The sequence below is a fragment of the Alexandromys fortis genome, unplaced genomic scaffold (assembly GCF_014885135.2).
Source record: "Alexandromys fortis isolate MF-2015 unplaced genomic scaffold, M_Fortis_MF-2015_v1.1 scaffold_18, whole genome shotgun sequence".
In the NCBI taxonomy this organism is placed as follows: Eukaryota; Metazoa; Chordata; class Mammalia; order Rodentia; family Cricetidae; genus Alexandromys; species Alexandromys fortis.
The window spans coordinates 202,110-215,943 of record NW_026067897.1 but is presented as its reverse complement, the minus strand read 5'-3'; the positions used below and the strand labels follow the sequence as shown (position 1 = coordinate 215,943).

The following is a 13,834-nucleotide window of genomic DNA, read 5'->3' as shown; positions in this document are numbered from 1 at the left end:
AAGCTATCCTGTTGTGCCAGCAACCTCAGAGGAAGCATTATTTCATTACTATATTTAGTTTCCCTGTCTTAGATGACTATTCACCAATGTACCTCTGTCCTCAAACACTTACTATAATTATTGCACATAGAAAAAAGCAACCAGGAGAGCGTTCATGCAGACCAACCAATCTGCCACCACTAGCATCTGAACTCCCAATACACCTTGCTAAATGGTTGATGTAAGACCCATCAGTAACTGATGGGCTACCCACGGTATCTTCTTTGAAACATTTCCTTCTGAGAAACACTTTCTTGACTTTCTAATCTCAGGTAGTTTTATTTGGTTGCTTGATTTTTTTCACTCATTTTTATTGCCTCAGCTTACAAATATCCCTTAACTCCTCTGTCCACGCTATTCCTTAACACAACCATGAGCTTTTGATATTCACTACATGTTTAGAAGCCCAAAGGTCTCTTTCTACCCTGGACATCTCGTTGCCACATTTGGATACTTTCCTGTTTTAAACCTCCACTGGATGCCATATGCATCCTGGATGTAGAAGAAATCCAACATTCTTGATTTTCCTCAGCATTTGCTCTTGCCACCAAAGCCTCACTTAGGAAATGGCAATTTCAAGCAAATGTACAGGCCATGTATTTTGGTGCCTCACTCTATTCTTATGTCTGGCAATTAATCTACCAGAAAACCTAGTTCTTTCTAACTTCCAAACATATCCTGGATCCAAATCACTTCTCACATCTATTACTATGCTATTTAGGCACAAAATCACTATGCCCTCTCATGGTGACCTCTATTTCTGCTATCCTCTACACACAGAGGGTTTATTATTGGTATTGCTTAATTATAACACTAATTGACATACTCAGAACCTTTACATGACTTTCCTAAAAGTCCTATATGGTATTACTCAATCTCATCCCTCCCATATTCTCTCCCATATACTTTGCCCCAGCCATGTTCCTTTTCAACTAATGAGGCATTTTTAAACCTTGCAGCCTTGCTCTGCTATCCCATGAGCCCCGAGTGCTCTTCTTTAAGGTATGTATATGACCCCCAGTGTCCTGCCTTCTTCACATTTCCATTCATGTTCAACCTCCAAAGGTCTCCTTCAACCCATTAAATGAAAAATCAACACCCGTAGCTCCCACTTTACAGAATCTAGATTCCAAGAGTAGGACCTGTACCATCTTGTTGTTGTTCTTTAATACCCAGTACCTAGAAATGGGAAGGGAATTATTTAGACGCTCAACAAACAATTGCTAATTGAACCAATGGATAATGTAGTGCAAAAATTACAAACTCCTCTAAAAATACAATAATTTACAAGAGCACCTGTAAAGCTCTGAAACTTCTAAAAGCACTAAGTTAGTGTACTTACTCAGCAACTCAGATTTTCCTTGGGCTAAATAACCACACTTATTTCCCCTATCTCTCCGCACAAATGAGTAATAAATAAGGGTTTTACTCTTAATTTTATTTATTCTTCCTAAATGTTATCCATGCACATAATGTATGTTTTAAATCATGCTCCCATTATCATGTTATTCTCCTTCCCTCTCCCACTGAACTTTTCTTCTTCCCAACAATTCCTCCTCCCCTTCTACTTTCATCTCTCTCTGCATGTGTGTATGTATGTGTGTGTGTGTACATGCATGTGTGTTTAAGCACACACATCCCATGGTACTTAATCTGGGCTGCTTGAATAAGCCTATATGAAATACTGCTTACATAAGGAAGGGAAGATGACTGGTGGTTACACAACTGAGGAATCTGACACTTACCCCAACAACAGTGAATTGCCTACAACTCGGGGGGTTATAAAGTCTCTTTCAAAAGATTTTTATACATTTTTGTACACACGTCAGTGTATGTGGTATGCACATGTGTTTGCAGGCCCGGGGCTAATGATGAGCCTTCCTAAATTATTAACCACAATATTGATTTTTTTTGTTTGTTTGTTTTGAGATAGGGTTTCTCTGTGGCTTTGGAGCCTGTCCTAGAATTAGCTCTTGTAGACCAGGCTGGCCTCGAACTCACAGAGACCCACCTGCCTCTGCCTCCCGAGTGCTGCGATTAAAGGCGTGCACCACCACAGCCCAGCTTCACCACAATACTGAAACAGACTCAATCAAACCTGAAACTTGCAGTTTTAGCAAATTTACCTAGCCAGCTTGCTCCGAAGATCCAATATTGCCTTCTGAGTACTAGAATTATAAGCAGACCACTAAAAGTCTGAACTCTAGTCCTTGAACCTGCTTGGCAAGAAATTTACCCACTGAGACACCTCCCTAGTCCCTAACACACTTTTGAAATAAGTAACAGATAATAAAATAACTGAAAGTTAGGAACTCACCATTGCAATAAAGCGACCAATAAAACAGAAGTATGAAAGATGATCAGGATTTATGGTTGATGCTGGATTTATCTGTAAACAATAGTTATTCTTGCCTGCATACTCAAATAAGCAATACATTGGGTTCAAAACTTCATGGGAAAGCAAGAAAAACCATTCTCTATAAGAAAATAAGTTAAGATTACTTTTAGTATTCACATATATGTGAACTTTAAAAAGGTGTTAAATATATCCATAAGTAAATAAATGTGTGCATGCACACATACATGAGTGCACACACACACACACACACACACACACACACACACACACACACCTACTCATTCCTTAGCCCTCCTCCATTTATATTTTGTATATTTATATGATTTGGCTTTCCATTCAAAGCCACTGCTAGTTCTGCACTGTCAAACTGCAAGCTCACTGTTCCTCACAGGTGTGTTGTTTTCTACATCAAACTTTTATTTGGGTATCTTTTCTCAATTTCAATTCAACTTAAGTGGTTTAGGCTTTTTCTCAATTCACACTTTAACCCAATCCAGGTATCTTTGAAGCAATTTCAGAGTATAGTACGTATCTGTGATTGCATTCATAGTACAGCAACAATCTGAAAATTACACTTTTATGGACATTAACCTCTAAGGCAAAAGCCATGTCTGTATGTTTTCGGTAACCTTAACTCTTACATGCATTCTAAAATATATACTTAACAAGCTTTTTATTATGTTTTGGGATTTTTTTTATTTTGTTGATGCTGGAAACAAAATCCAGGACTTGATAGATGCTAAGCAATGGATAAATGGAGCCGCCATTATACAGGTTCTAGTAAACATTTGATGGCGACACTGCGGCACATAACACTGCTACTTTAAAATAGTGAGGTGCTTTTTTGTTTTTGAGACAAAGTCTTACTTCAGAACTTGATACACAACCCAGGCTGGCTTTGAGTCTGTAGCAGTCCTCCTGCCACAGGTACTAAGGGTTGGCATATCTGGCCTTTAAAGAACAGTTTAAATTGTCTTACAAATGCGTTCAAATGGTGCTAAAACTACAAAGTGAAATCTTAAGATGTGCTAAATGTTTATTAATTCTTAACTACCTATTTTGCTTTAGTTTAATAATTTTTAACACAAAATAAACATTTACAAAGTGTTCTCAAGTGGAATTTCAAACTCAAATATTTACTATGATCAGTGTGAGGTCATGGGGTTTTGCCTTGCCACAATTCCCATTCTTCTTTATAACCTGCTAATAAATATTATTGGCTTTAAGGAAAGAAAACTTCCAGGTACAATAACCCAGTCTTCACATAATGATGGTGGTAGACAGTGGTGGGTACTATCAGTCATGGTGAGTGTCAGTAAAAGCAGAAATTTGAGTAACTGCTCTTAAAAAAAGTCAGAATTATTATTGTTGTTCTTGGTTTGATGTTCTGTGACAGCGTCTCCTGTGTAGCCCGAACTGCTCTGAAACCTGGTAGGCAGACCAGGCTGCCTCAAATGAAATCTGTCTACTTCTGCCTCCTGAGTGCAGATTAAAGCTATCACCACATTTATCTCAAGATAAGACACAATTTTAATCTTCATCTCAGTCTGATAATTTATGTAATACTATCAAGCAATTTGAAATATTTAAGTCATTCTGGGTCACCTCTATTCTAATTCCTATAGTCTGCTATTTTGTTTACCAAATGTTTAAGAGAGCTTTTAAAATATTCCCTGGAAACTACAGAAGGCAGTCACTAAACAGAATCAACTATGAATTAATGTCAAATCATATAATTAAATTCAGGCTCAAAATACTAAGTGAACCAAATAACTTCACTCTGTGGTTGAGCTGAAGTAAGACATTTCCTCAGAGAAGAGAAATAAGTAAATCTAGTAAGAATGTGTTCACACACACACACACATATACACACACACGGAATTAAATTTCCAACTGTTTCAGATCACTTTTAGAAAGCAGCAAACCAGAGAAAACTGTAGTGATCCAAAAGAAGAATGGATATATGACAAAAGCCTGTATTCTAATACCAACACAAAAGAAAAGTTCCTAACTGACGAGAGAAATGATTGATTGACTTTCATCACAAGTTCGGCTCTGCACTTCAAACTATACACGTGAGGCTGAAAGAACATGGCCTAGAGAAGAAAATGAAGAAAACAGTAAAACAGCAAATGAAGAAAAATCACATGAGAAGCAGCAAAACATAGAGCAATCCTGCAAACAGTGACAGGAAGACAGGCTTCAGAAAACCAAATAGGAAAGGCACTGATGAGAGACAAGTAAGAGGAAAGATGATAGACACGTAGGACTGACAAAGGAGATTCCACATACCCATGACTGATGTTCCTGAAGAAAGAAAAGAACAAATAGAACAGAAAAAAAAATTCAAAGATAAAATAGAAGAAAATTTCCCAGAAATTAAAGCTCTTCACATGTTCCTTTAAAATAGATCAAATGCCAGGCATGGTGGCACACGCCTTTAATCCCAGCACTTCGGAGGGAGGTAGAGGCAAGCAGATCTCTGTGAGTTTGAGGCCAGGTTGGTCTACAGAGTGAGTTCTGGAACAGCCAAGGCTACCCAGACAAACTCTGTCTTGAAAAAAATAAATAAATAAAACAAACGAAAAAACAAACATTCTGCAATGAAGCTAGTGAATTTTAAAAGACAGCATGGATGCCCAGGAAATTTTCTGACAAAGGTTTGACCTCATACTTCATAGTGCTCACATTCAATGCTAAAACACTGAAGTAGTACCTAAGAATGCTGGTTAGACAATGCTGTGCAAAAAACGTCTGTCCGGAGAGGTTGCTGTTTATATAACCAACAAGGAAAACACTTCCACACATTTAACAACTACAGGAACAAATCCCCCCACATGAACTCTTGAATAAGCACCATGATGACGAATCTAACCAAACAGTGCAGAATCAAACCAAGTTAGGAGTAAGACAATTGTGATACATAAGAATCAATTATGTCATTTAAACTGTTGAAAAAGAACTGGAACCAAATAACTAAGATAAAAAATGCTTCACAAAAGAATATGAATGTTATCATGTCAGACACTGAGGAAAAAAAAAAACATGTTCATAATTTTCTAAGATGTCCCTTTCTTTTTCTTTTCAATGTCTGGGCATGCCCGAAATTCAGAAAAACTCACAAAACACACAATATGAACATTTATTGGATAGAAGTGCTTACTGAAAATGTGTAATAATGACATCAACACAAAAAGAGGCTAAGAGAAACCCTGACAAACTCACAGCAGTATTACGTATCTACTTCTACCACTTGTGACCTGGTTCTGCACTTCTATCAGCTATATTGAATGGTGGTTTTTCTCATTCTGCAAAATTCTATAAAAATCTGAATTCCCAGGAAGAATTAATGAAACTGTTAACTTTAAAAAATGCCAATGTAGATTTGTATGAAGCAATTAAGGGAGAAAACAAAGAAGGATTTTCATTAACTATTTCACGGGTATCTCTTAAGTAAACTGATTAAATGTAGAAAAATTTTATTTTTTCAATAAACTCAGATCAGAGAAAAAGGACAAATAAAAGTGATATGCAGTGTTGTAACAGCAAAATCAATAAATAACCATCTATAACCATTAATTATGCTACACGCATATGTAGAATACTATGCAGCCATCTGATAAGAACTTTAGCATGCACAGAAGAATAATCACAATGGTTGTACCCTGTGTGTAAAGCACTTGCCATGCAGGCAGGACACTCTGAGTTCTCTGATCCCAGAACCCATGTGTTCTGGGCATGTGGTCATGGTGACCCACCTGTAATCCCAGGACATGGGATATAGAGAAAGAAAATCCCAGAAAAACCTGGTTAACAACACCAGTTGAACTTTAGATCAACAAGAGACCATGCCTAAACATATAATGCAGAAAGGGATAGAGGAAGACACATGTCAACCTCAGGCCTCTACATGCATGTGCACACCACTCCTACATAACATACGTCCATGAATACACGTGTACCATACTCATGCAAGTACACATACACACATACCATACATATATACATATGCAAAAAAAGATGTAATAATGGTTACCCAAAATTATTCTGGTTGCTACTAAAAAAGGTAGCTTAATACATTTATATATATATATATATATATATATATATAATATATATATCTTTAAGAATACATCCACCTCAGATGGCAAAATAAACTTATTACAAAGCAGTAATAACTCTTTAATAAGTAACTTTTTAACCTTACCTTGCAAGACCACCATAATCAAGGCCTTCTTCTCCTCTAAATATTACATATAATCGCCTCCTTAAGTCATACGGTTTCAATGCCATAATCTAATTAAAGACAAAAATGTGGATATTTTGACATTTATACACTGCATAAATTACTTAAAAAATAATTCAATTTAAATTAACCTGTATTTTCAAAAGTACACATTCCACTATTCCATATTTAATTCTGCATTTCATCTGGCTTGTTCCAAAAACTAGGTAAAGATGAACAATCCTTCAAGTTTTCTCTGACTCACTTTTATATATCCTTCCCCCTTTTAGTGTTAAACAGTGGTTCCACTTAGAGTTGGACAAGTTAGATTACATTTTCCCCTTCCCCGCCTCAAGTTTTTAATCTTCCAATGTGTGACCGGTAAGTTTTTCTCTGTAGCAATATTGTAAGGTGAAAGGACTTTTTGAGTCCCACCTACACCACATTTTTTATCTCTCAAGAGGATAGAAATTCATCTGCAAGCCTTACACAATGAGGTATATTTACATAACAGCATATTGTAAAATAAGACCCAAATACATTTTTATAATCTACAAGGTTCCATCAAACTTATTCATAAGCATACATTACTTGGAGATAAAAATTTATATCTACTATCATTCATCTGAACCACAGCCAAGAGTGGCAGGTCTGGGTCCAAACACAGCTCACTAATAGGATTCCCTAGGAAGCAATTACTGGCTTAACTCTATATCTGAACAGACTTAAGGCAGTAAAAGTAATACAATAACTAGTGAATTTAGATACACAGTTGCTAAAAGCAATTCAAATACAGCTCTGAACAAGCCAGTTGTAAAAACACACTTGGAAACTTGAAACAACTATTTGGCTCAGAATTAGTCACTCATACACAAAAGCAGTTTAATAACAGCTACAGTTTGATAACAGCTATCTTTTTCTCCCTCCCTTCCTTCCTCCCTCCCTCCCTCCCTCCCTTCCTCCCTCTTTTCTTTTCTTTTCTTTTCTTTGTTTTTTTTTTTTTTTTCAAGACAGGGCTTCTCTGTAGCTTTGAAGCCTGTCCCTGGAACTAGCTCTTGTAGACCAGGCTGTCCTTGAACTCAAAGAGATCCACCTGCCTCTGTCTCCCAAGTGCTGGGATTAAAGGTGTGTGCCAGCACTGCCCAGCTATGGCTATCTTTTCTAAAGTTTAACAACTAGTAAAATGAGGATATACTATAAATGTCTCTAGAACTTCATAGGGTTCTGCAACCGGACCAAAGACTGCCCCAATGAGAGGGATATAGTTCCTGCTACTGGATAGCACACTACCAGCGCTCATGAAGTCAAAGGACCAGGAAGAGAACCTCTTTACTAAACCAGCATAGTCTCTAACACTATTCTAAATATCTGTCCTTAAACCCACAGATAAGTGGAGTTCTCACACTTCATCAAAGAATGTTCTCTTTGCTACAAAGACTATTACAGAAAACAACCAATTAAATTGTAGAGCTGTGGAGCCCAGTCCCAACTGATACCACACCTAAGGTCCAAAGATTGCAGAAAGGGGGTCAGAAAGATTTTAAGAGTCAAAGGATCCGTAAGCTTGTTGTGAAATTGTTTCTCCTTGGAATGATAGAAGCCACACCCATATATTCTCACAACATGAACGCCTAACCATGAGTTAGAACATGGAGGACACCAAGGTACATGCTAATATGGACAGAAAAAGGGTCTAAAGGTCTCAGTCCTATATAAAAACTACAGGCAATGCAGGAATGCTGAGAGCAGGTGAAATAGTCTTCCCTAGGGAAAAGCACAACAACTGGCTGTCTAATACTATATGGTCAGCCATAAGAACATATAAATACCAATAATATTATACAGAAGAAACAAGTTATATTTATATATCAGAAATACAAATAGATATACATATGTATGTAACAACAATTAATGAAAAAAGAAGCCATAAATTTGAAAAAAAAAAAAGCCAGAAGTAGTATATGAGAGAATATGGAGGGAGGGAGGAAATAGAAGCGGAAATGATGTAGTTATATTATAATCTTTAAAATAAAAGAAACAATTAAAAAAATTAATGAAACTCCTATTTGAGTACACAAAAAAGTTACATTCATTGTTTTAGAGTGAAAGATCATGAAAAACTCTCTACTTTATCATAAGAGAATGGCATGATTCTGGTTTTAATAATATTCTGCAGATGGCTCCAGAAAGACAGATATGTTACATTTATGTATCCATCCACCCATTCATTCGTTACTTACTTACTGAGTAACTATTGAATTAAAGGCACTATTCTAGATACTAAACCAAGGTAAAGTAAACCAACAATCCATGTTATCATGAAGTATACATTCCAGTAAGGGAAACAGGGAAGGAATAGTGTTATGAAAATGATGAACTATAAATGATTAGAAAACGACCATATATGGGAGGAAAGCAGGACCTGTCATTATAAACAACACGCTCAGGCTAGATCAAACACAGTGTAACCTAGAGGGCGAATGAACATAAGAGTCACTAATGGGATATTTAAATGGACTTCCGTATCCACCAATTTCATTTGTTAGCATTTTCACAAGTTTTACAAATGTGAAAACAGATTTGCCCCACATGCTGTTCAAATTTTATTTCAGTAAGAATACATCTAAATTATTTTATTTTATTGGTTGTTTTTGTTTGTTTGTTTGTTTTTCAGGATGGGGTTTCACTATCCTGGAACTAGCTCCCATAAATAAGGCTGGCCTTGAACTCACAGAGATCCGCCTGCCTCTGCCTCCCAAGTGCTGGGATTAAAGGCAGGTGCTGCCCCCAAGTGCTGGGATTAAAGGCAGGTGCTGCCATCACCATCACCAGCAAGGTTGGTTGGTTTTGAAGACAGATTCTCACTATGTCACTTGTATGACCAGGAATTCATAGAGACCTACCTGTCTCTACCTCTAGGATGCTGAGATTAAAGGCGTGTGATACCACACCAAGCTACACCTAAATTCTTGGCTGTCTCTCAATTTCCCACCTCATCTATAGAATGGAGATGAAGCTAGGAGTTCTCTCACAGAGATGCTGTGAGGAGGAAAGAAAAGCAATTAAAAGTTCTCAGTAATTGGCAAATAGTCATTAATTATTAAATGTTGAAGTTTAATTTTATTTTATGTATTTGAATGCTTTGCTTCCTTGTGTGCCTCTAGCCCACATAATAAAGTTTACTATAATTACTAATTTAGTCACTCAAGGAGTGGGACCTACTATAAATGTTTCAAGACTCAAAAGCTTTTAACTCCCTTTACAAGCCCAGAAGAAAATAAGACAAGAAGCACTGTTTCATTTTGATAGTGAAAAGAAACCTTACCTGTTGGAAGGAATCTTCGAATAAAGTCTGGCGGGACACATTGATCTTTACGTGACTAGGCAGTGCATTAGACTAAAAACAAAAATACCACATCATGTAAGCCATACATATGTATTATATAATGATCAGACTAAATGATTATAAATGAGATTTATTTACCACTGTAGTACCTGGCACAAGTAACGGAAATGAGCAAGCTTCCACCTAAAGCTGCGTTCATAAGCAATCTGTGGACCACCTTTAGCTCTGAAGAGAAGCATAACAAATAAAACTGTAACATTAAGTATGAAACAGTGTGCACTAGATCATAATATGACTAAGGAAAATTATTTACTTGCAATAAAAACAGGTGCATTCATTAGGACAATGGAGCCTTGAGTCGTGAAGGTTGTCACATTAGTAGAACACATGCACACACAGAGACTGCAAGTAGAGGCAGGTCCTAGATCTGTTATGGATACTTAGAAAAAACCTTTGTTTTTTACTATTTTATTTGTGGGGAAAAAAAAAAAAAAACAACAAGCAGAATCCTGATCATTCTTAACACTGAGGAAGTCAGGGATTCTAGATAAGGGGACCATGAGGAAAAAACTCTGTACCTTATCCTAAATCTGATCTGATAAAAACAAAGCAAAGCAAAATTAAATTCTTAGAGCAAGTTACATGCTAACTATGTGACTCTGCCAGACAATGAGAAAAGAAGCAGATACACGATTCAGCACAGAAGAGATTCAGGAGGCCTGCTTCTCCTGCCTAGAGAATCTTAACACAAAGAACAGGGTACTTTCATGGTAGAATGAACATAAAATACTGTTTTCAGCTGTCATCAAGGACGTTCACCAAACACTTCGCAGGGACCTGGCATCCTTTGCTAATAACATGGGGGAAACAGCTGTTTGTGTAACACATGTACCAAGGAAGGAAAGATAAAAATGAAAAAGCAAACTATATATTGTGTTTTAATTAAGAAGTGGCATACCACAAATCCATTCTGTAATAATATAGAACAAAAACAGTTATAGCTGGACATTACCTGTGGATGTTTTCTTAATCAAAAATTGTTTGTTCCTAAATTTGGGGCTATTTAGAGACTAAGCCTCCTGTTTTCAGTAAGTGATATTTTTAAAGTTCAGGTTTCTACTCACACAGACGACTTCCCATTGCGAGGATCTTTGAATGTTGTTGTTCTTGTGTTATGATCCACAAAGTACCTAACACCTTCTCGAGTATACCTGATCTCCCAGCCTTCTGGCAGGGGCTCTTCATTTGGTAAGCTGAAAGATAAAACTCACAATCATAAGGTGGGTATGTTTTGAGTACTTACAGCCCACTGATTCCATCCATCCATCTACCCATATGTGATAACTTAAGACTGTAGTATACACATACCCTTGAGTTCTTGGGTCTTCCCATTGGGTAGTTTTTGTATTATGATTCACAAAGTAAACTCTGTCTGTTGAATCCACTCTTTTTTCTAAAACATAAAGTATAAATAACATTTAATAACAATTTGATACCTATATACCTTACGCATATTTTTATAAACATCTTATCTGCTTACCCCAGCCTGGAGGTAAAGGTCCATATGGATCATTTTCTGCAGCTAACATTGAAGCCTGGTTGAAAAAAAGGTTGGAGACAGAAATAAGATAGCAGTTTTAGCCAGAAATATACTAATATATATAAGCACTTCATAGTCATACCTTAAAATTTTTAAAAATATTATAAAGGAATATGAATACAGTAATTTCAAGAAACAAAGTTCAAAAATATTATGAAGAGCAGTCATCAGTTGATTATTAGTAAATGAATTAGAAATAATGTACTAATATCAATGTTAATTTCTTAGTTCTTTCTAAGGAGTAAGAGATGGGTGACCAATATATAGAGAATTATACATTTAGACAAAATATTATTTTTTCAAAAAGAGAAAAATTATTATAATTATTCTGCAAAACGTTAATGTATACACATCTTGATGAATATTTGATAGTACTGCCACAAATAGTGCTAACTGTACTAATTATCCATCTTTATCTTTCTTGATAATCAAACCACTAGTTCTGTTTTGTTTGAAGTAACAACGTGCCCAGAAGAAATAGTCCACTAAATCTGGATTAGCACAGCATAATTGAGCACAGCTCAATTCTGACCAATGAGGCAGAAGCAAAAGACTTGCTAAGTATAAGAGTCTGCTACAGAAAAGTTCTCTCCCCACTTTCAGTTTACCCTCCCCTTTCATGACAGAGACTCTGGAAATCAGGTCAAGGGCAGCAGCTCTTCATGCTCAAAAAAGAAAACCAAATGCATGGCAATAGAAAGTGCAGGAAAGATGCATGGCAATAGCTGGTGCAGGTAAGATGAGGGACTACAGAGGTGCAGGTAAAATGGGTGCAACAGATGGTGTCCGTAAGGTGCATGACAATAGACAATGCAGACAAGAAGCATGATAATAGATGGTACAGGCAAGATCCATGATAATAGATGATGCTAAAAGGCTAAACTCAGCTTTTGATGAGGGTACTGTAAGCCAGAGAATGTGTCTTTCTTATCGCAGTCCTGATATTCTATTGAGGTAACTTAATGCATCCATTTAAGAGAATTCTGCCATTTAACAGAAAGTATTTTGACACATAATCAATACCTAATTTTTTCCTGTTTCTAAATTTTCATGCACACAAAGTCCTACACAGAAACAAAACAAATCTCATAGTAAAATTTTCCTTATTTACTATACACAGGATGAGTACCCTAAACCAAAATCTAAAATACTCCAAAGACAGAAAATATTCAAGAATACTTATTCATTTATACCTTTTAGAAATAATATTAAAGATTAGCCAAAAATAAAGTGAAGCAAACAAAACAATGGAATGTAGTTTCCACATTTTAGAAAGCCACCAATGTAAGGGAAAGATAACATTAACACATCGTTATTTGCTAATTACCGAATAGAGGTATCGTTGGTTGAATTGTTGCATAGCTCCCTGCAATTGATTCCGCTGAGATTGCCACTGTTCAAAATTTCGAACAGATTCCATGGTTGGCCGCTGCCAGGTTGTTGTTCTGGTGTTATGATCCACATAATATACTCTTCCACGGTCATCAACTCTTCTTTCCCAACTACCACAAATAAGCAAGACAAATAAGCAATAAGTAACCACCTAGTACGTTAAAACATATGTATTTTTACTTTATTTATTCATTGGCATTGCTAGGGAAGAAGCTCAAGCAATGTTAGGCAAATTCTCTATATCCCAGTCTTGGTCTTTTGAGACATGGAGAGGCTATGTAGACCACACTGGTCTTAACTCAGGGTACCAGTGGACCTTCAACTCTCCTGCCTCTCTCTCCCAAGTGCTAGGATTACAGGAATAAGCCATAATACCTAGCTATATTTATTCTTCAAAAGAGGATATGAATCTGTGAAGAACTTATCATTGCTAAATTCCTGTTCTATCACAGACAGACTTATTCCTCATTTCTTCTTGAAAAATAGTTTTCAGGCAGTTGTCAGAAGGAACTTATCCATCTTCTCAGTTTCATTTCTCAAAGTCCCTCAGAGATCTCCTAGGAGAGTTCAACCAGTGAGGTGCTGGTCCCATGTGTGCCATATATGTCATCCTGCCCTGCCACTCTTTTAACTCCAGAAGGGCAGAGGCCCTGTTCTATATCTTTTACCAACTAGAATTTCACTCAGATTCCAAGGTTCTATTTATTACTTGTATTTCCCCAAACCTGGGATCTATTAAGTCAGTTTTTGTTACTAATTTTGTACTATGACTAAGTATCCCTTCAGGATCCAATTTGGAATTCTCCCAAACTTACTATTATAAATATAATGGGATCCATTGACACAGAGAAACCCAATCTCAAAACATCCCCT

The 13,834-nt window shown here is 36.6% G+C and overlaps 1 protein-coding gene across 3 annotated transcripts in view; it reads right to left on the bottom strand.

The window, feature by feature from the left end:
- Positions 1 to 13,834, bottom strand: part of Wwp1 (WW domain containing E3 ubiquitin protein ligase 1) — a 76,144-nt gene that overhangs the window by 17,251 nt on the left and 45,059 nt on the right. For all 3 annotated transcript variants that reach the window (XM_050119227.1, XM_050119210.1, XM_050119221.1), the window contains exons 11-18: positions 12,897 to 13,071; positions 11,510 to 11,564; positions 11,338 to 11,422; positions 11,094 to 11,222; positions 10,119 to 10,194; positions 9,949 to 10,020; positions 6,606 to 6,694; positions 2,357 to 2,516 (exon numbers count right to left, since the gene is read on the bottom strand). In XM_050119227.1, the coding sequence (XP_049975184.1) occupies positions 2,357 to 2,516; positions 6,606 to 6,694; positions 9,949 to 10,020; positions 10,119 to 10,194; positions 11,094 to 11,222; positions 11,338 to 11,422; positions 11,510 to 11,564; positions 12,897 to 13,071 (841 nt within the window). The remainder of the gene's footprint in view (positions 1 to 2,356; positions 2,517 to 6,605; positions 6,695 to 9,948; positions 10,021 to 10,118; positions 10,195 to 11,093; positions 11,223 to 11,337; positions 11,423 to 11,509; positions 11,565 to 12,896; positions 13,072 to 13,834) is intronic.